General features: G+C 37.8%; 1 protein-coding gene across 1 annotated transcript in view; it reads left to right on the forward strand.

The window, feature by feature from the left end:
- gabrr2b (gamma-aminobutyric acid type A receptor subunit rho2b) overlaps window positions 1-22524 on the forward strand; it is a 54355-nt gene that overhangs the window by 26045 nt on the left and 5786 nt on the right. The window contains exons 3-7 of the mRNA XM_022662373.2: window positions 1095-1162; window positions 7476-7699; window positions 13167-13249; window positions 13498-13638; window positions 16263-16415. Of these exons, the coding sequence (XP_022518094.1) occupies window positions 1095-1162; window positions 7476-7699; window positions 13167-13249; window positions 13498-13638; window positions 16263-16415 (669 nt within the window). The remainder of the gene's footprint in view (window positions 1-1094; window positions 1163-7475; window positions 7700-13166; window positions 13250-13497; window positions 13639-16262; window positions 16416-22524) is intronic.

The raw sequence follows: 22524 nt of genomic DNA on the forward strand, positions 1-22524 counted from the left end.
TGTATAGCAATCAGCCAAACCAGCATTTAACATACAGTAGGTCAGGGGTCGGCGATTAAGTTTGGCCATGGGCCAGATATTTTCCACAAAAAAAATTCTGTTTTGGAAAATGAAGTGTAATTGGATGGAGTGCTACAGACTAGTAGCTCTCCAGCCCAGAAGGTTGTTGATCCCAATTGCAGAACAGTTAATCTCAAAGCAGGTAAACCCAGAGAAGAAAGAAAAAAATAAATAAACACACACCGCTCCTCACGCAGGATTGGACCTGTGGGTAGTGAATCGGGACACGTCTGGGAAAAAAACACCCTCATAAGGAGATAGGGAGCCCAAGAATGGGCAGAAAAACGAGAGCGGGTGAAAACTAAAGTCACGCCGAGCGAAAGAGAGAGACAGTGGAGGAATGTAAACAAAAGCTCGTCAGAGGTTTTTTTTTTTTTTTTTTTTTCGTTCAATATAGCTCAAACTAACTCAAACTAACTCACTGGCCAAATGTTTCATGCTTGCGGGCCACATCTGGCCTACAGGCCACCTATTGCCGACCTCTGAAGTAGGTGATAAATAATACTGCATCTATACTGCCTGGCCAAAAAAAGGTCACACGCTAATATTTCGTTTGACCGCCTTTAGCTTTGATTGCTGTACACATTCACGGTGGCATTGTTTCAATAAGCTTCTGCAACGTCACAAGATTTATTTTAATCCAGTGTTGCATTAATTTTTACCAAGATCTTGCAGCATTGATGATGGTAGAGTCTGACCACTGCACAAAGCCTCCTCCAGCACATCCCAAAGATTCTCAATGAGGTTAAGATCTGGACACTCTTTCACAATTCCAGCCCCATGAATCCTGATATTGTCCTCTTGGAATATGCCTGTGGTATCAGAGAAGAGAAATTGCATTGATGGAATAACCTGGTCTATATTCAGTATATTCAAGTAGTCAGCTGACCTCAATCTTTCAGAACATACTGTTGCTGAACCTATACTTATTTACATCTAGGTACTGGCTTTGTTTTTGGTCAGGGAGTGTATATATCAACCAATAATGACCAATGAAAACTAATTGATGTCCATAACTTTGATCTTGTCTGCAGGCCCAGCAGTACCAGTAGGAGTGGATGTCCAGGTGGAAAGCTTGGACAGCATCTCAGAGGTGGACATGGTGAGCACATGTTCTTTTCTCAGCTTATTATTTATTAAGATAGAGAAAAATCAATTTTGCATTAGTGCAGCTTGTATTCTTGACATGCAAACCCAGAGAATTCGCTTCTGCGTGGAAAAGATCTAAGATGGCACTTACTAAATACAGTTATGTGATTAATAAGAGGTAAAAGAAGAAAATATGTCTAGTTTTAGGACATTTTGCTGTAAATGCAAAAGGAGATAAAGCCTTTGTTTTATGTGTTATCTGTGACTAATTTCAATAAAAAAAGAGTTTGACATACAGTTATTTTTTCAGTACAGTAGCATGCTTATTAAAGTATATACAGTTACACAATGATGTAAAAGAAAATGGAAATTTGTTATGTGGTTTGTTAAAATTTATTTAAAATTTATTTTAAAAGTCCTGCAACAGGAACACTGGATATTAAAAAAAAATAAATTCCTGCACAACTTTAGAAACAAAATGTCCCATCCTTTTGGCACCCACTATCAGACCTTACTCCAACTCCAATAGTTCAGCTCATCTTGACATGAGCACACTGGCTACTATTCAACCTCACTCATAATATACAGTACCAGTCAAAAGCTTGGACATACCTTCTCATTCATTGTTTTTCTTTATTTTTTTGTTTAAATAATTTCTACATTTTAGAATAATATTAAAGACATGGAAACAATTAGGGACACCTATACGTATAATTACGTATTAAACAAAAAGTGTGTTTGTCCTCCACATTAATCCCCTGACCTAAACCTGATCAACTGAGATGGTGATTTGAGGTGATTTGGGATGAGCTGGAGCTTCCCAATGTGAAGGAAAAACAGCAACTATTGTTTAGCACCTCCAGGAACTCCTTCAAGACACTGAAAAAAAAAACGATTCCAGGTGACTCTCCCTCATGAAAACACAGCGATTAAAATACCAAGAGTGTTCAGATCTTTCCTCAAAGATAAATGTGATTCTGGTTTATTTAACACTTTTTTATAAAATAATTTAGCATGGGTTCTTGTATAGCTTTATTGCCTTCATTGTTAAATTTACAATTAATAAAAACATAAGAATGAGAACAGGTGTGTTCAAACTTATGACTGGTGATGTAACACTTCACAAACTACACAGGAGTGGGCATTCCAAGACTACCCCTGAGTTAACATTTTATAATCAATTGTCCCCTAAGATTTGGAATGTCAGTGTATGTATAGTATAATATATAATTTACACTGGGTTCAGTTGCATCTCCAATGTGAGTCAATGCAGGTTTGAGTGATAGAATTCTTTTTCCAGTGTGTCTTGGTTGTATTTACTCTTGGCTATTTCACAGCTGTGTAACTTTCTGATAAGCCCAAAACACATGCAAGTTGATAGTGGCTACGTACAAATAGTAAAAAATATGTGACAGTAAGTTGTGATGGACAGAGTGATACCAGAGAAGAACTACTATTATCTCCCTAAAGCAAGGATCCCCAACCTTTAAACAGAGGGGAACATTTTGACAGAGCCCTTACCCAGATTTTTTTTTACACACAATTTTTGTTTAGTAGAATGTTTTCTGAACATAAATTTTGTTAGTTTATATTTTTGTGTTATATATATAAAACTGGTGTCGATTTTTTTGCATTTAATTGCATTTAATCTTCTGCTTAAAAAACAAATGTTAAAGAAAGAATGTATTCTGATTAGGGTGATATATTTTGAGGTACATGTTTGCTAGTTTGAAACATGCCATTAGTAATATCATGACTTCAGGCAGCTTCTGCTTGTGGTAGAAAGCCAGTCTTCCCTCTCCAATAAGTGAAGTCTAAAAGAGAAGATAACAGAGTTAAGAGGGAGGAGATGGCTGGTGGAGGGGTGTGAAGACTTGTCGTGGACACACAAACAATCAAGAGATTATTTTTATAAATCGTTAGTTTGAAAGAAGAGTTGTAAGGCCAAATATATTGTACAGAAAGTTACTGGCTTGTCTTCTTATAAAGATTTTAGTGCAAGTAAAAGCTCCATTACTGAAAAAATGACCATAAACACAGCGACTGATGCCCAAAACATTTTGGCTTTTGGCTTAAAATATATATATATTTTTAAGTATATTTATGGAGCGAACGTATCCGTATACGCATTCTAAGGCCAGCACAGATTAAATGTATTCCAGTTTATAACACAGTAAAACCTAGCAAATTACTCCTGGTTCCTTTTAAGAATGAAATCTCAGATGGAAGTACTGGACCAGTTCTGGTCCTTCAGGTCCCCAGTTTGCAATTTCCTTTCTTTGATCGGTTCTTTAGTCAGTTTGCCTCCCCTGTTCTATGCCACTGTTCCAAAGAACCCTTTGTGTTATTTTTTTTAGTAGAGTATCTCCTACACTACTGGTTAAAAGTGTTTTAGAACACCCCCATTTTTTTTTCTTTATTTTTGTCGTTTTAAGTCTAGTCTTAAGTCTAGTCAATAACTGGAAATGGTACAAAATCTTGTGTACTAAATTTTGCAGTAAACTGCCAGGGAACATGTTATTAATTGTAAAAAAAAAAAAAAAAAAAAAGTTTAAAAATTAAAAAAAGGAATTTTGGAGCAGATCATGTTACTTTGCTGTCTACTGCAGCATTTACCCACTTACACACAGCACATTCACAGTTTCTTCATAATAACTAAAAAAAGACACAGAAACACAGAAAATTATCTGTAACTATTAAAAGTATAAGTATTTTCTTTGAAGAAATAACAAATGAAGCCAGAGAGCTGTGAGTACTGATTACTACATGTTAAAAAGTCTCTGAAACTGGAGAAAACTGGTACAGTTTCTGGTACTGGTACAACTGGTACTGGTACAAGAGTCAGGTCTGGCTGACCCACATGGCAATGCCTTTAACTGAGCTTAACACTGGACTAAATCTCAGTTTCAGCAGTGAAGAGAAGAATAAGATGTCTGACAGGTAAAGTGCAGTAATAAAGTCATTGATAAGATAAGAAAAAAGCAACATGTCTGGCCCATACAGGAACTAAAAAATAGGGTTGTTCTAAAACGTTTGACCAGTAGTGTGTATTCAACTAACACAAAAACAAAGCTTTATGAGCTGTACTGTGCTGTGATGTTCTGTTGCAACTAACATCAGAAAATTCCTGGAGTGTACTCTCTCTGATTTTGTGTTCTACTGGAACGACATGCACAGTCAGGCACGTCATATCAGAGTGAGAGAAAGCATGCAGTCCGATGTGCACCACAAACAATATTAAGCATGGCCCACTGAGCTCTGCGGCTGCCACTAAATGGAGCCAAGACCCTTTTGTTGTCCCTTTAAATGGGGATTTGTGTAAGACACCGAGACAATAGAAAGAAGACACGTTCATTCATGCTTAGTGACCTCTCTCTGCACCAAAGGCAAGTGAAGTGTGTTTTTCTGGCTCATGGGTAAAACAGTAAATAATATGACCGTGGAGCACGAACGCCATGTTCCGTTGAGTTCTAATGCAAGGCCACGTGCTGGTAGCGTGGTAATTAAATTAAAACGGCCTTCTGTTCTTGCCTGCAAATTGGACTCAAAACTGTCATCATGATGTTGTGTAAGCCTCCATGTGGGAGGACAACCAAGGATTATATTTAATTTGGATCACAGCGTTTTTCTCTTTTCGGGAACAGAACAATATTAAAGCAGACATTATGAATAAATTCTGTGAGTTGCTCCTGCTGGAAGGTGTTTTTTTTTTTTTGAAAGGGTCTCTGCTGGTTCAGGCCATCATGCTACAGGCCTAGCCTGGTCTAACCTAGCTTAGCAGCTGCACGCATGTGTGTGTGTGTGTGTGTTTGTGTGTGTACTCAGTGCTGGGAGCTTCTTCTTCTAGCAGAGTGCACTGGGCTAGCATTTATTTTATTGGTGCTAATGTTTACGAGTGGCTGTGGAGATTTGCTGTTATGTAACATGGTAAGGAGGGAGCAGAGGAGAACCAGCCGCTCCCGGGGGATTGAGGATGGCGTACTCGGTGGGGTTTGCCTGGTGACAGAACAAGGACTTAACCAATCAGGATGCCTGCCTTCTACGGCCAGGGCACATTCTGTCATCTGGGCGATTGTGAGAGCAGATATGCTGCACTCTCGCTAACAGATGGTAATATTTGACAGTTTTTGGACCACAGTCCAACTTCACAGAGCCTGCCAAATCTGATGCACAACATCATTTATTTACAGTTTATCTGTAGTTTTGAGTCACTAATTTCAGCTGAGAGGTCTTCATGAGATAAACTGAGGGTTTGTCTTTATTATTATTTCATTACTACATTATATTATATTTTATGATGTCCTTGATAAGAGCACCAGACTTCAAGAATACAAATTATGTAGAGCAATTGGGCTTAAACATAAAGGTTACCAAATAGAAAAAAAGAATTGACACATTGTGGAAAACACTTCCTTAAGGTTTCCTTGAAGCATTTAATAACATATTAAAAAAGGGCATATTATACATGTTTTTGCATAAGTTAAAATTGTTTTATAGGCTATACAAAACATGCGTATAAACATCTTTACACAAAATCGCTCTCACATAAAGAGATCTTATCAGCTCAGAAAGATCCCTTTAAGGGCTCTCTCACTTTAATGCAAATAAGCTGTTAGTGATCCACACGTTATTGCTAACTTGTGCTAAATGGCAAAACACAGACAAGCTAGTTCATGCTTTACTGTGACAGAAGCACAAAACTCATTATTTAAAAGTACTTACATCTTCCTTGTCTGCTGACTTGCCACTGACAGTAGGTACAGATCCCTGCTTCAGATGATGCACGTTGCTCGAAAACCAGCACACTACAATTGCGGATGGTGGGTGGTGTTCTGGTGGAGGTTGATTGGTGAGGGATAGTCCTAGGGTGGTTCTATCCATATTGCCATCCAAACAGCTCATAGAAGTACAGTAAATGATTCCTGACAGCAAAATTGTTCACAGTTTTGCATAATATTTCCCCCTTAATAAAGCAATACATTTAGCATTTATGGACAGTTTATGCCAGTTCCTAAATAATTCTTATTAATTGATAAAAAAATCCAGTTGCTCTTTAGTTGAGGACATATCAATGAATCATCATTGAGTAACACATTTAGAAAGCAATGATTTAGTGTTTATGGCACTCATATCACATCTTATACAGATGATTGCATTATGAGCCTTACAGATGTGTGTTGTGTTTATAACCTTGTTGTGAAACATTGTGTGCAAGCAGTATTCTGGACTGCAAGACACCAAGCATTGTACAAATAGGCAAGTGAAAACAACATAACATAACTTTAGGCCCTTCGTTAGCGACCTATAGGTGTGTCAGTGTGTCTTCGATATCGTAAAGACGTTAAAAATACCTCTTGTGTGGCTCGAAACATGCAAAGCCATGTACTAATTTTCTTAGTTAATAATGGGTGTGTTTTGGGTGCAGCATGAACTAAACCAATCAGCATTTCACTTTCACCCTTAAGAGCCAGGTGTGCTCTGCCTTTGGTATTTTAGCGCTTCTTAGCGCTGCTTGTTCATGGTGTTTTGTTTTATTTTGTATTCTGTTTATAGCTTAGGTAAAAGTTGCGGTCCTTTTGTGTGTAAAAAGGGGGAGTGTGTGCGGTGCTTCTGCGTTGCCAAGATAGCAATGTACGTCTAAAGATTGACTGTTGTCAGGGTTCAAATCAGTCAGTGGAGCACCTATGTTATTTGCTTCCAAGATAGGAGTACATTACATATTTAACTTAACATGCCACATTCCAGACCACCGTGCTCATTGCTATAGATATATTTGTAATCTCCACTGCTGTTTAAATCTCAAAGAAACAAGGTGTGTAAATAGACTGTTGGCAGTGTGGGCAGTCTTACTTGCCTTAAATGTAGAATAATTACTGGATTCTTGCAGAGGCAACGGCCCCCCTTGACCTATTATTCCTGCCCTAACCTACAGTATACATGTAATTCCTTTACTTTTGTGGGAAAACGTACCATATAACTCTAAAAGTTGCTGCTCTCAAAGTTCTGCAGTACTGCTCTGAGGTCTGTTTCACCAGGCAATTTGGCATTTATCAAAAGTCAAAAGCATTTACCCTCTTTAATACAATATAATGGTTCCTTTTAATGGTTCTTAGCTTGGATGGATAGCTCTAGGAAAATCCTTTAACTAGCACAAAGCCGTTTCATGGTGTGCAGGTTCTTTCAACCTTAAAAAGGAAGAAGAGTCAACTGAAAAGTTCTCTATGGGAACCCTTCAATGAACCCCTTTGCCCCCTTTTTGCTTTATTGAGTGCAGATCAGAATTGCAAATTATATGGAGAATGATAAAACTCTTTGGTCTACCACAGGACTTCACCATGACCCTGTATCTGAGGCACTACTGGAAGGACGAGCGGCTGTCCTTCCCCAGCACCACCAATAAGAGCATGACTTTTGATGGACGTCTGGTGAAGAAGATCTGGGTCCCTGATGTGTTCTTCGTCCACTCCAAGCGCTCCTTTATCCATGACACCACCACAGACAACATCATGCTCAGGGTTTATCCTGATGGTCATGTTCTATACAGTCTCAGGTAAGGAGAGCACACTCAGCTTGGATGATGTCTCAGATGATGCTGTGAGATTTTTTTGACGATGTCTTGAGTTCCTATATAACTATAAATTGGATAGTTTGAAAGAGATATAATAGAATAGAAGACTCATTGGGCCCATGGTGCTGGTAGGCCTGTAATGACCAGACTATCTACAATTGTAATTGAGCTTCTTATATAGATGCTGACTGATTTCACAAACAACGCTAAGTACATTCACAGCACTGCATCTATTTCTCTCCCTCATAATGACACTCATCATTGGTAATCTTTTTAAATGGATCGTTATCACCATGTAGCAAATGATATTGCTGATATTTGCCAGGTCAAGGCAGTTATAAACCTATACAGGGGTGTTCAAACTACGGCCCGCGGGCCATTTGCGGCCCATTTCCTCCGCAAGGTATTTTGGAAATAGAATGAAAGTTGGCCCGCTGTTAAGCAGGTTTTTATAATGTGAGATTCAAAGTTTGAACGCTAGGTGTCAGAAACGTGCCAAAGAGTCTAAAAGTGGAGAGAGTGAAGTTGTAGTGCAGAAAACTGGGCCAAAGAGTCTAAAAGCGGAGAGAGTGAAGTTGTAGTGCAGATAACCGGGCCAAAGAGTCTAAAAGCGGAGAGAGTGAAGTTGTAGTGCAGATAACCGGGCCAAAGAGTCTAAAAGCGGAGAGAGTGTGCAGTTGTAGCGCAGAAAAACGGGCCAAAGAGTCTAAAAGCGGAGAGAGTGGAGTTGTAGCGCAGAAAAACAGGCCAAAGAGTCTAAAAGCGGAGAGGGTGCGCAGTTGTAGCACAGAAAACGGGTCAAAGAGTATAAACGCGGAGAGAGTGCGCAGTTGTAGCGCAGAAAAACAGGCCAAAGAGTCTACAAGTGGCAAGGGTGTTCAGTTGTAGCGCAGAAAAAGAGTTTAATATTAAGAGACATCATGAAATGACACATCTATTTGAAAAATCTTAGTTAACACAACACTGTCAAAGATAAATAAAGATAGTAAGTCAAGTAAAATGGTGTGTAAATGAAAGTAATCAGGAAAATGTATTATTTAAAGTGGTATATTTCATTATTTGTTTTATTACAGAATCTGTGGCCTGTGACTTCAAATATATTTCTCTTTCTGGCCCCCAACAAAAAAAGTTTGGACACTCCTGCTGTATAGCATGTGAAACAGGTGAAATCAGTATTGAGGTGATTGTGGTCTGTGAGGTATCATGTGATAAGTCATGTGAGGGAGTGATGTCATTGTGTGGAGCATTCTGGGCAATGGAGTCTGGAGCTGGGAGATTGCTGGAAGACACAGGTCTAGGAGAAATGGAAGCACCTTCAACGCCAAAGTGTGATAAAAATCTTGACTGCTTTAGCAAGAAAAGACTCCGAGAATCTTCCAATCCTAGTATAAGCAAAACCAAAATGTTACACAGTCATATGAGGCTGAATTATGGTTAGAATGCTGCCTATTTAGTCAGCTCTGTAGATCTCACTTGGTTTTGAGAAAAATCCATTAAAAACTAACTTTTTAACTACCATTGGGAGGCCTTAATTTAAATAAATATATACAGTTATTTGGCACAATTGAAAATGATTATGGTTAAGATTATCATACGTTAAGTGCCTTTCCCAGGGACATCTCCGTCATGAACTCAGAACTCCGGCCATTGGGATTAAGACAGTCCAAGCTCGCTTCTTTAACCTTTATGTCACGTCTGCTCTGGAAAAATCATTTGGCCCACATTAACATAAAAATATATTACATTCATTACACTCTAAGTCTGCTCAATTTTTAATTTTATGTTTTAAAATGTTATCTACCACCATCCTCATGACTGTCCCAGCTCCTCTGCCACAAGCATGTTCCTGTGTTTGAGGCAGAGCAGATGTGACAGCTGTGACAATTTTAAATAAATAAGCAAATAATATCATTAGAACATGTTTTTATTAATTAAAAAAATATTGTGCAGGGGCTTCACATGATCCTAGTTACAGACCATATGGCCTATAGTGCTGGCCAAAATAGTATCAGAATATATTTATTAATTTCAGTCGATACAATATAATGTAGATATCGATATGATCAGTATAACATTACCACCAGTTGTTTACGCAATCAGGCACTGGCAGATCATTATAGATAGATAGATAGATAGATAGATAGATAGATAGATAGATAGATAGATAGATAGATAGATAGATAGATAGATAGATAGATAGAGAGAGAGAGAGAGAGAGAGAGAGAGAGAGAGAGAGAGAGAGAGAGAGAGAGAGAGAGAGAGAGAGACAGACAGACAGACAGACAGACAGACAGACAGACAGACAGACAGACAGACATTTTATTGACCCCGAGGGGAAATTCTAGACATCCAGCAGCAGGTATACATACTACACAAAAAATATATATATAAAACCATACAATAAAATATAAAGTATAAAAGTAGAGTCTTTAATATGTGCGTAATGGAGAATAGAGGTAGTGCAGTAGAAAATGTACACTAGATCATGTGCATAAAGTGAGGATAACTGATGTCAGCCTTACAGACAGTGCATACACAGTTAAATAATAATTTAAATGTAGCTGTTAAAAACATGTAAATATGTAAACAGTGGATAGTGAATAAACTAAAAGTGCAAAATAGGATAGAACTATAAAAATAATGTTATAGGACATCTGTGAGAGTGTATCTACAGAGATGGGGGGTGTCTATAGAGCGACCAGAGTGAGTTTTTGGAATGAAAAAGTGTCTTTAAAAGAGTCTTTAGTTTTCAAAAAATATCACAAAATGTAAAGACATTTTTCAATACACAGTATATATTTAAATATTTTGATGCACATTCTTAAAAAAACTGCTATTAAAATACTCTATCATGTATAGTACAGTGATTTTCATTCAATTTCTGCTGCACATCTTCAAATTAAACAGGATTCTATACACTCTTTGTAATGGGATGTCAGTGGGTCAGTGTTTTAGCTTTAAGCACTGATGATTGAGTTCTTATAAAGGTACCTATAGTTATTATGCTGTTGGACAACCATAGCTACATTGCTTGGCTCAAGAATTGTTTATTGTGATACTTATTAATAATAAATTCAATTATGCATTAAACATCGATCAGTTCTGTCATACTGCATTTTCTCATATTCTGAAGGAGTGCTGTTAGTGGCTTTTGAGAGCGTATTGCTTATCTTGTGGAGTGGCCTTTCGTGTCATCGTACAGAGAGATTCAATCTGTTCTGCTCAGTCGACGAATTCCATTCACCTCACTGAAGACTGGAGTGTTTAAAGTGGTACTCTGGGGAAGGAGCGGTGGCAGAGTGATGGAGTGCTTGTTGAGTGCTCCTGCTCAGATTTACCTTTCAGTGCATGGTCCGAGAAACTCATTTGAATGCAGTGCTGTCCAACACTTCATGACACTCTTCAGTGGCTTAGAGTTTAATGCTGGATGCTGCACCTTCATTTGTAGAACAGGACGACAAAACACACCTGACTTTTCACATTCACGTACAACACCAGTCAAAAGTTTGGACAAACCTCTTTTTATTCTATGTGTTGTCTTTCTTTTATGATATTTTTACATTGTAAATTTAATATTGAAGACCGTATTAAAGCTATTCAGAAACACATGTTGAATTATTTTGTAAACAAAAAGTTTTAAATAAACCAGAATATGTTTTACTTATTTTAGATTCTCCTAACTAGCACATTTAGCTTTGAGGACAGATCTGCACTCTTAGTATTTTAATCTCAGTGTTTCATGAGGTAGAGTCACTTGGAATAGTTTTCTCAGCATCTTGAATGAGTTTCTGGAGGTGCTGAACAATAGTTGCTGCTTCTCCTTCATGCTGTGAAGCTCCAGCTCATCCCAAATCACCTCAAATCACCCATCTTTACATAATGTCCCTTAATTGTTTTCATGTATTTAATATTACTGCAAAATGTAGAAAATGCATTAAATAAAGAAAATACTTTTATGTTACGTTATATATTATATGTGCTGTAGATGTGTCCCATTGCTTTATATTGATCTTGCAGCATAAGGGCATAATGAAATCTGCCAAAAGAATATTAAAAATAAATTTAGTCCACACCCACTTCTAATAAAATGTGATTGCCAAGACTAGTCTTTACTTTATTAGCAACCGTTTACGATTTAAGTTTTGTGAATGTAGTGAACTAACATCCTCTGTTTACTCATTGTCATAAAATACTAATTTGTCACCTCAATTACCTAAAGTATCTAAACTGAATTATGGAAAGTTTCATTACAATTAAAAGAGTTTCTTTGAGGCCCCTTTTGTTGACTCAACAAAACTGACTATAATTGGTTAAACTTAATTTGCTATTAAATTTTCAACTCAGTTCATTAAGTTTCACCAGACTTGATTTATTTTAAATTTATTGTTGAATTATTTCTTTAATGAACTTCTGTGGACCATTTTATTAAATGTTAATGGTTTAATCCTGAGAGTAAAAGTGGACAATTTAGAACCATTCTCTATATCAGGAAATCTACTAACTTATTCTTATAATTAACATCAGTAAAGTGAGTTGTTTAAACAAACTTTAGAATATAGAGTACCTCTGTGTGTCAGTCTGTGAATAAAAAATTGCCTAGTTCTGTTGGGACTTTTTAATATTTACCTTGTAATTGAGTATGTGAGCTGGAAATTACGTCACACCCAAAATTACTGATTCATTTAAATATTCAAATAAATGTTAGAAAACACTTAAAAACAGTTCAAAACAGGCTTCCAAGGAAGCATTGTTTGCATTACCAGTTGATAACATATTATGCACATATCTTGCACATCCAAACTTCATAAAAACATGTCCAGAGATAAATGTTTGACACCACTGTATGTATGACTTATTTAAACAGACACACTTACAGTATATACAGTGCTAATGAACTGTATATTACTATACTGATTTTATTACTATGGTTATGGCATAGCAGCTGGAATATTCTACTTGAAACTTAAAAATTCCGACATCTGTGTTCAAAAGTATTGAAACATAAATACAGCAATTTTGTTCAGGTTTTAATCACAGTTCCACAGCTCTTTTTATCTGACTTGATTTTACACGATTTAACATTTGAATATTATTGTGACCATTCATTGCTAAAAGTTTAAATAAATTTAGAAAAAAAGATCAATTCTAGTCAAATTTTTATTATTATTAACTTTTTCTCATACAAAAAATTAACATACACCACAGTGCAACACGGTACACAGCTACACATAAAAGCACACATACTGAAAAAAGAGAAAGAAAAATGAGGGTTTATAGCATATTCTTTAAAGTGACAATTGCATCATACAGCATATTAACATTTCTCTCACTCCAACTATTAATTTAAGCTGTGGAGAGTTCTATGAACATTATGTCTATGTAACACAAGGTTCAGGTTTCAACAGAAAGTGCAACCATCTGTTTACAGCTGTGTTTCTCTGTTGTTCAGGGTGACGGTGACAGCAGCATGTAACATGGACTTCAGCCGTTTCCCCCTCGACTCACAGACCTGCACACTAGAGCTGGAGAGCTGTGAGTTCTTCACACACCTACACACCTTTTGCCTATTTTCTGCTTTGCATTTCTATATATTTCCATTAGCCATTTTCTCTCATCTGTCTTGTGTACACTGGGAACAAATGTCATATATGTGTAAATTTTATATTCACTTTAGATTTTATTGACTACTCAGTGGGAAGACATCAAATATCTCTTATATTGGCCTAAGACATCTTTAAACATTGGAGGAAATATTAATGTATGATGCTCTCTGTGCCCAGACGCCTACACAGACGAGGATCTCATGCTTTACTGGAAGAGCGGTGATGAGTCTCTCAGCACAGACGACCGCATCTCTCTCTCTCAGTTCCTTATTCAGAAGTTTCACACAACCTCCAGATTGGCCTTCTACAGCAGCACAGGTACTGTTTTCACCATGTTACGTTCCTGCCGTAGTGCAACACATGCAAATGAGCGTTGCCAGGTGTGCAGTGGGATGTCAGGTGGCTATTAAGATGCTGAAGTGCTCACAAATGCACACAAATATGCCAGTCAAGTGCACGTAAAATGCTGGAGCGCTCACACAAACACAAATATGCTAGTCTGATCTGTTTTTTCTGTAGAATTTTGAAAACAGTTCTTTATTGAACTGCCCTAAAACTGTTCTTTTGCTCATAATAAATGTGGACATCTGGCAGTGTGTATTTATAAAGGGCTTATAAATACACACAACAAAAATGACTATAATTATTAAAAAGGTTAGAAAAGCTGTTATACATGTTATAACAATACTTGTTACAGTCATGAAAATGTCATGGCAAATAAAATAAATGTCAGTTTAATCTATTAAGACGTGACTGTGCACCCCATTATAATTACTAATTAATTTTATTTATCTAAGTAGTTTAAATATTAAACATACAAACAAATAAGTTAATATGATATGTTAATGCTGACTGAAAAGACAAAACTAAGATTAGTGGTCTAGAAAGATCTGAGGTTTGGTAGTATAAATGATTGTGGGACCACTATAGCTTAATATCGACCTTTCTATATTTTCACTGGTTATTAATGATTTGTAGTATTTTTTTAGTCTTGTTTTAATGTGCCTCCAAAAAAACTGCAAAAGGAAAAACAGTTGGCTGGATGTAGATTTAAGCTAAAACATAGCATGTCAGCTTAAGGTATACCTAATTACATTTGGGAAGCCTTGTTCCTATCTTATTAATGTTAATTAATGCAGGTACTTTTTGGTAAACAATTTTATAAGACAAGACAAGGCAATATCAAAAACAAGGTTAAAAATGAGAGAGTTACACAGAAAAAGCAAACTGTCAATACTCAGCAAAGACTAGGAGCAAATGAAACCCCTTTTATAGGGTTAGTACTCAGGTGACCTGCTTCCTAGAAGTGTCATGTGCTGTTTAGACAATTTTAACAGTATAATTGTTTTGGATTTGTGCTATTACCCCAGCCACCAAACTATTGTTACATGCATACACAGTGATTTGCTGTTAAATTGTAGAGTTATGACTAGGGGTGGGAATCGATTACTATCTCACGATTCGATTCGATTCCGATTTTGGGGGCCACGATTCGATTCAAAATCGATTTTTGATTCAAAACGATTTGAATTATAAAAATTTCTGCTTCTGGCTTATGAATCTTATTAAAAAAAAACCCTCCATAATATACACTGGTCCTGGAGAAGGTAATGTGTTACAAAAACAATAAAATGTGCAGGAATGTGGGTCCTCAGTGACAGAGGAATCACTGGGATATCACAATGACGTTAATGAACAATAAATACATAAATAAATAACACTGCTTTATTACCAGGCTACTAGCGGTGGTGTGTAGGTGACGCTGCTGGGCTGATGTGATGATAGCAGTGGAGCGCAAAAGTTCAGGAGGTGATTAACTAGTTAATTTAAGGTCGTATTTCTTCAGAAAGGGGGCAGGAGGTGGAGAAATTAATTCATATGGTCCATTCCTTAATTCCTCTGTGATGAGGAGCTGAAATTAGCTCTGATTAGCTTATTGTATTTTTCCGTTCCGCCTTAAATGCTGCAGCCCGCAGCCACCTGTAGCGTTATTTAAGGTGGAACTGGAAAGTTAGCTAGTTAGCTAGCTAACAGTTACTGAAACTAACTACTAGCGATCTTTTTTATGCTTGTTATGAAGCATTCTGCCATAAAACATTGAAACTACACGTTAATCTAAGGTAATATAGTGCTTGTTCTGCCATCTTACCGGTGATTCTCAAACACCTACGCTCTGTGTGTGTCTGGAAGATCTCCGTGGGACAAGCGCTATCCCCAGGGTTGCCAGGTCCAACAAAAATACCCAGCCCCAAATCAGTCTAAAACCCGCCCCTCAGAATCGATTTTGGGACATTTTAAATCGATTCTGAATCGTAGTAAATGAGAATCAAGATTCTTATGTGAATCGATTTTTTGGCACACCTCTAGTTATGACACTATATTGTTATGTTAGCTGACTCCACCCTATGTGGTGGAGTCTATGTGCCAGTGTTAGCCAGTCTACTGTACAGGACTCTCTTGAATAACTAGCATTAAGAGAAACACTTTAAAGTTAGTTTTGTTAAAACTCTCATGAATCAGCACTCTCTTTGTTTGCTCTTGCTTTTCTACACTTGGCTAGATTGAAATGAATATGTTCTGGCAGTGCTCAGGGAATCTGTTTACAATGTTTAGTCTAATGGAGTAAGAAGATGGAAGAGTAATGCTAGCAGTATTCGTATTTCATGTGGCTAGTAAACATTTGCTGATATTAAAGAGGTTTCAGGAGTTGAGAATTTCCATGAGTTAAAATGTTCTTTTTTCCACATAGTATTTTTGGCCTCTGCTTACATTAGGTCTGTCAGAGTGCATTAAATGCCCCAACAGCAGTGCTGCTGACCTACATTATATGAATTTATTCCATGTACAGTAGCTTCCACTCAGTAAACACTAAAATACTCAGCTCTCTACTGTTATTCTTGTTCCTCATATGTTGCTCTTTGTTTTTTTCTCCTCTTCTTCAGGCTGGTACAACCGACTGTACATCAACTTCACTCTGCGGCGTCACATCTTCTTCTTCCTGCTGCAGACCTACTTCCCTGCCACTCTGATGGTCATGCTGTCCTGGGTGTCCTTCTGGATCGACCGCCGCGCCGTTCCTGCCAGGGTTTCCTTAGGTATGGGACCCGTAATCCCATTTCACACTTTTTGGTTGCAAGAAACAAGAGGTTTTTTTTTGCTTCAGCATATGAGTGTAGTATAGTATAGGGAGAAACTGTATTTCTCACTGTAGGTGGGAAAGGAAAACTCTGGGAACATAAGCAAGAGATCTGTGTGGCTTCTACTTTATGCTAGAAGGCCAGACAGAGGTAGGAAGGATATGAAAATAGCACAATAGTAAAAAAAAAACACATGTCACTCAGTGTGCAGAGTTCTATTTTGTTTCTATTCTCCCAGTGTTGCAGGGTTATGGAGAAGGCTGATGAAAGGAAAGGGAAAAAAACAGTGAAGAACCTTCACTTCAGAGGCTTCAAAGGTTTTCAAAGAAGGGCAAATGAATTCTAAGAATTAAAATAAACATGTCTGTGCATATGATTAGGCTTGTATTAAAATTCTTCTTGTATTGCAATAGAACTCAATATTAATGTTTTTAGGAATAAGGAATCAACTATAAAAAAATATACTTAAAAATGTGCACAGTAACTGTAAGTTATTATGAGTTATATTTTTTTCTGACATTTATATTTATGTTCAGTACACAGACTTAATAATTTTAGCTTAATATAGCAGATATAGATATTCTGCTGAGAATTTGACAGATGCTCATTCTCGCTCACATCCTGCAGTTTTGGAAATAAAAAATGAACTTTGACTGAAAATGTATTTATTTTATTTCACCTTGCTATTATTTAACTAAAAAAATCACATTTATATTTTTTATATTTAAAAAACCTTAAAGCACATTGCTACCGTGTTCTCGCGTCTTGCGCTGCATTTAAATTTTTCAAAACCTCAAAAAAATGTAAATGCACCGTCAAATATTGTCAAATATGAAGAAGAGGTTGAGGTTTTGTTGTGCTGTTTCTGTGATTTGAAAGTGAAACTAATGTCAGTTAGTCAGTGTTGAAAACCCAGCTTTTACATCAACAATAAACAGAATAAACCATAAAATAACATTGCTGTTTCCTTAAATGAGCTGTGCTCTTAACATATGATCTCACCAAAATCAGAATGCAGCTGGCTCACTGATTTATTTTATTTCACGTTAGGCCCAAAACACACCCATGAATAATTAAGACAGTTAGTACATGCCTTTTGTGCGTTTAGAGCTGCGCAAGGTGTATTTTTTTGCACCCTCATGATACCAAAGACACAGGACACGCCCCTAAATCTAGCGGCGCAAAGCGCAAATGACCCGTGCACTATAGATCACTAAAATAGGGCGCAATAATGGACAGTGAAATCAGCCACAACCTATGTGTCATTGGAAAAATATATCTCTGACCGTGAATACAAGTGTTAGATTGATGGATATAGAAAACAACACTGCCAACTCTTACAGAGTCATTGTAAAACATGCTACAATCATAATAAAATATCTGAAAAGTCATTTTCAAGCTTACAATTGTCAGGGGTTATCTGGAATAACAATTATCTTGTACCACTATTAAAAAATAGCAGAAACTAGAATTATTGTCATGTTTTTTACTCCTTTTAAGATCACCTTTTTGTTTTTGTTTCTTACCCAAACTGAAGGCCTAGGTCTAACCGTCATGGCTTGTCACTGTAAGAGATGAGTTTGGAAAGGATATTGGGTTTTGATGCAATCGTACAGTCAGGATGTCTAGTTTATCCTTTGTCAGGAGCTGAAGGCTGAAGACACAAATGCCTTTAAGCCCCTCTTTCATCTGTTGCTGGAGGTGTTGACATTGTAGGAACAGCACAGAAATATGGATTTCCATGCCAGTGGGATTGGTGCTTGTGTAATACACTGTAAGACTCACACTTGTTGATTGGCCGAGAAAAAAAATGATGTAAGTAACATTTCCTACATGGTATCTAAGAAATTCCCCTTTTTTAGATGTTTCACCTTCTAGCATTCAACATTCTCAGATTAGAAAATTCACACTTCTTAAGCTATCATTAAAATTTAAATGTGTAAACTGTGTTTTGCGCCGGGTCACATTTTGTATGTGATGATGAGCTGATGAGCACAACTTCTTCAGACACCATAGTGAGTCTGATGAGTTTACACTGGAGTGGACCAGGGTTTTGTCCTATTGTGTCGCAATCCTACAGGATGAAGTTCTAACACTAAATCTAATGCACCTGTGACTGCAGAGTCTCCCTAGTGTTTGAATGAGCTGACACAGGTGCTCCTGTGCAGGACTGTCACAAGAGCCCCATATCCTGTGGCAATAAAGGAGATGGATTGCCTAACACTGACCCAATATTTCAGTCTCCTCTTATAAACTGCACCAGATGCAAAAAGTCCTACAAAATTTCTGCTGCAATAAATGAGCAAGAGCTCTGAACTGCACTGTTTTAAAACCCCCCTTAAACTCCAAACAACAGGTCCAGTATTAGAAAATGTATGGCCACTGGTTGCGTAATGTTGGGCTGTCATAGTGCCTGTAACGAGGACCAAATATGATCATACTGAGACAAAAGCAGAATGGCAGTGGGACATCTGCAGCAGTGATGTCATAGTTACTTTTAAAAAGTAATCTGATTACTGATTACACCTTTAAAAAAGTAACTTTGTAACTCTTTTGTATTATTTAATTTAATTTATCTAAGTTACTTTAGTAACAACAACAAAAAAAAAAACATACTCAACAACTCACTTTATTGGAAGCTTGGCTCCACTTGTTCTGTAACTTGTTCTGTCAGTGGGACTTGTTCTGTAAGTGTGTGACTCCTAACATTTTTTCAGATTTGACGTTGTGTTTTTGAAGCCAGGTAGCACTTAGTCACCAGCACAGAGTGAACAACCAATCTTGATGTTGATCATCGTTAGCTTATACAAAATCAAAACATTGTCTGTATTTCCAGCTAGAAAACACACATCTCTCTCCTCCCACCAGTGTGTGTGTGTGTGTGTGTGTGTGTGTGTGCGTGTGCGTGTGTATAGAGAGGGGGGCTCGCTGTGTGTGTGTGTGTTCATAGTGCTAGTTTTAGCCTGTTAGCTTGTTAGCTCACTAGCCTGTTGTTATTTTGGCATGGTTGCGGCCGACAGTTCCAGCTAGAATGCGACGATCATAAACGTCTTTTTCTCCAGTCCTTTCAATGCGTCCAGCTAGGCCTGGACAATATTTCGATATCGGTATTTATCGCGATAAGAAATGTTTCAATAACGGTGATATCATTGTTGCGCTATATCGATAAGTATTATTTACACAATCAGCCTCCGTATCCAGGCTACGTCAGTGCGCAATGACGTAATCATGGGTCGGCTGCGCACCGCTCTGCATTGCATCTAAAATGTCCCGCGATGAAGCGAAACCAACCCTAACCAAGGGGATCTCGGCCGCGCTCCGCTCCGCACCTAAAATCTTCCCCAATGAAACGAAACCAACCGAAACCGACCTTAACCGAGCAGATCTCAGCCGCGCTCCGGTCCGCACCTAAAATCTCCCGCGATGAAACGAAACCAACCGAAACCGAGCAGATCTCAGCCACGCTCCGCACCTAGAATCTCCCGCAATGAAGCGAAACCGACCTTAACCGAGCGGATCTGGGCCGCGCTCCGCACCTAGAATCTCCCGCGATAATTCTCGGCTGCGCTCTGGTCCGGTCTGTTCCACCACTTCAAGCAGTTTCACTACACACAATATCTGAGACACTTTTGTTATTTATAGTTGGTAGGTTTGTTTATTTGACGGGGATATCATGTTCCCTTTATATATATATGAAGGCTTCTTGCATTCTTTATCCTGGTTGAAGCACTTTTGTTTTGATCTGTTAAATATGTTTACAAAAGAATAAGAAGCTCTGCCTCTTTTGTAATGTAAAGTTATTTATATTGGTGATATGTATATAGGTTATAGGTTTGTGTTTGACAGAGATGTCATGTTTTTATTTTGCTACATGCCAATAAAAGTGAGCATTAATTTAATTTGAACAATTTTTATTTCTAAAGTTTGTGAGAGGAGGCTTTAAAAACATAAATTAAAATTTCAAACAGTAGTGTACATATTTCCATTGCAGTTTTTCTGGGGCCTTCAAAGTATTTATATCGATATCGAAATTATATCGTATCGACCGAAATTAAGGAATATATCGTGATATAAATTTTGGCCATATCGTCCAGCACTACGTCCAGCCTTGTACTAAGGAAAACGACAAAAATAGTAAAGTACAGTGACCTCGATAAGTAACTTTAATGACTACTGAATTGCAAATAGATAATAAATTTGTTAAATGGTTAGAGAAACGAATTAATGTGTTACTGACATTGCTGATCTTCAGTGATGAGTCCAGCTTTTGCCATGTTGAAGATATTCAACGAATCTGTGTGTGGAGGGCCAGGGGTTTGTTGTCACACAACACACACCCAGAAGCCCGGTGTCATGGTGTGGGGTGCAATGTCACACAATGCCAGCTCACCTTTGTTAGGAATATTCAAGCTACATGGAATGGATTATGGCAGAACACCATTAAGAACCTCTACAACTCCATGCACACTACTTCTGCATGTGAAGCTCAATAAATATTGCCCATATCAGTCTAAGTGTTTTATAATTTATTGGTTCTTTTAACCTTGATCTTTCTTCTGAACAGAATTGCAATCTGATACTTCCTTCTATGTGCAACTAATGTTTTGATAAGTGTGCATAACTCATATCACAGACTCATAGTAGTTACTAAACGATTACAAAATAACAATGACATAAAAACATAAATAACAATTACTGAAAATGAATAACACTTACTGAATAATAAACCTTAAAGGAGGACTCCGGTGTGAAATGGTGGTGTTTTGAAACATGATAAAACTTACAAACTTTTATCAACTAGCCCACCTCTATTCACCCCCAGCATTAAATTATTTAAAATTAAAATTTAAATTAATTTAAATTAATTTAAATTTTCAAATTAAGTCACGATAAGAAGAATGACAAGCACAAAGTAGTAGTGTCACGGATTTGACCCAGGCAGAGAGACGTGGAGGCGGACGTATGTGCAGGTAAGGTGAGTTTATTAAACAAAGAGAGAAGTAAACACGTAACAACAAAATAACTAAACAAACGAGGGAGGCTAGAGAACATAAAACTAAACAAACGCTGGAAAAATAAACTAGGAATAAACAAGAGAGAGAGACTAATGATAAATAAACAAATAAACAAGTAAACAAGAAACAAAGGAAAACAAGAAACAGAGGCGAGCTAAAACTAACAAACAAACAAGAGATACTAAAGATAAACAAACGGGGAGACTATAAAACTAGGCAGGATAAACTAAAACAGGGCAAGGGAATAAACTAGGGAAAACACAGGGAACTAGAAAATAACAAAATAAACAGGAAGATAAATATATACTACAAACAAATAGGGAGGCTGACAAAAACAAACGAGGAAAACAATAAGGAACTAAACTAGATAGATAATAACTAACAAGCAAAGCAGGAGTAGATAAACAAAGAAATAAACTAGGAACTGAATAATTACAAAATTAAACAAGGCAGAGATGTATAAATATAGGGAACTAGAAACAAACAGAGATAAACACTAAACAAGGACCTAGGGCAATGACTAAAGAAACACTGAGAGGCTAAGAAACACAGAGAGAGACAGAAACGCAGAGAGACAGACAACGGGGGACAGTGCAAAGACCGACGAGGACAGGTGACAGAGGAAAGCTTTAACTAAACAGGAAACACACTGGGAGTGGAAACACCTGGGGAAGGGGTGGAGCTACAAATGAGACATGAGGTAATGGAAAATCACAGGCAGAACACAGGGGCACGGGTCACGTGGGACAACACAGGCACGAGGACAGACAGGAAACAGGGCCAGGCGTGACAGAAACCTCCCCCTAAACGCGCAGCTCCCGAGGCGCGTAAAAACAAACCCCGGGGGCCGGCGGCAGGGAGAGGCCGGGGAAAACAGGAGACCGAACGGGAGACTGGACAGGGAACTGGACAGGAGATGGAGACAGGACAGGGGACAGAGACTGGACAGGTGACGGAGACTGGACGGGGAACTGGACAGGTGACGGAGACTGGACGGGGAACTGGACAGGTGACGGAGACTGGACGGGGAACTGGACAGGTGACGGAGACTG

The sequence above is a fragment of the Astyanax mexicanus genome, chromosome 1, assembly GCF_023375975.1.
Source record: "Astyanax mexicanus isolate ESR-SI-001 chromosome 1, AstMex3_surface, whole genome shotgun sequence".
NCBI lineage: Eukaryota > Metazoa > Chordata > Actinopteri > Characiformes > Acestrorhamphidae > Astyanax > Astyanax mexicanus.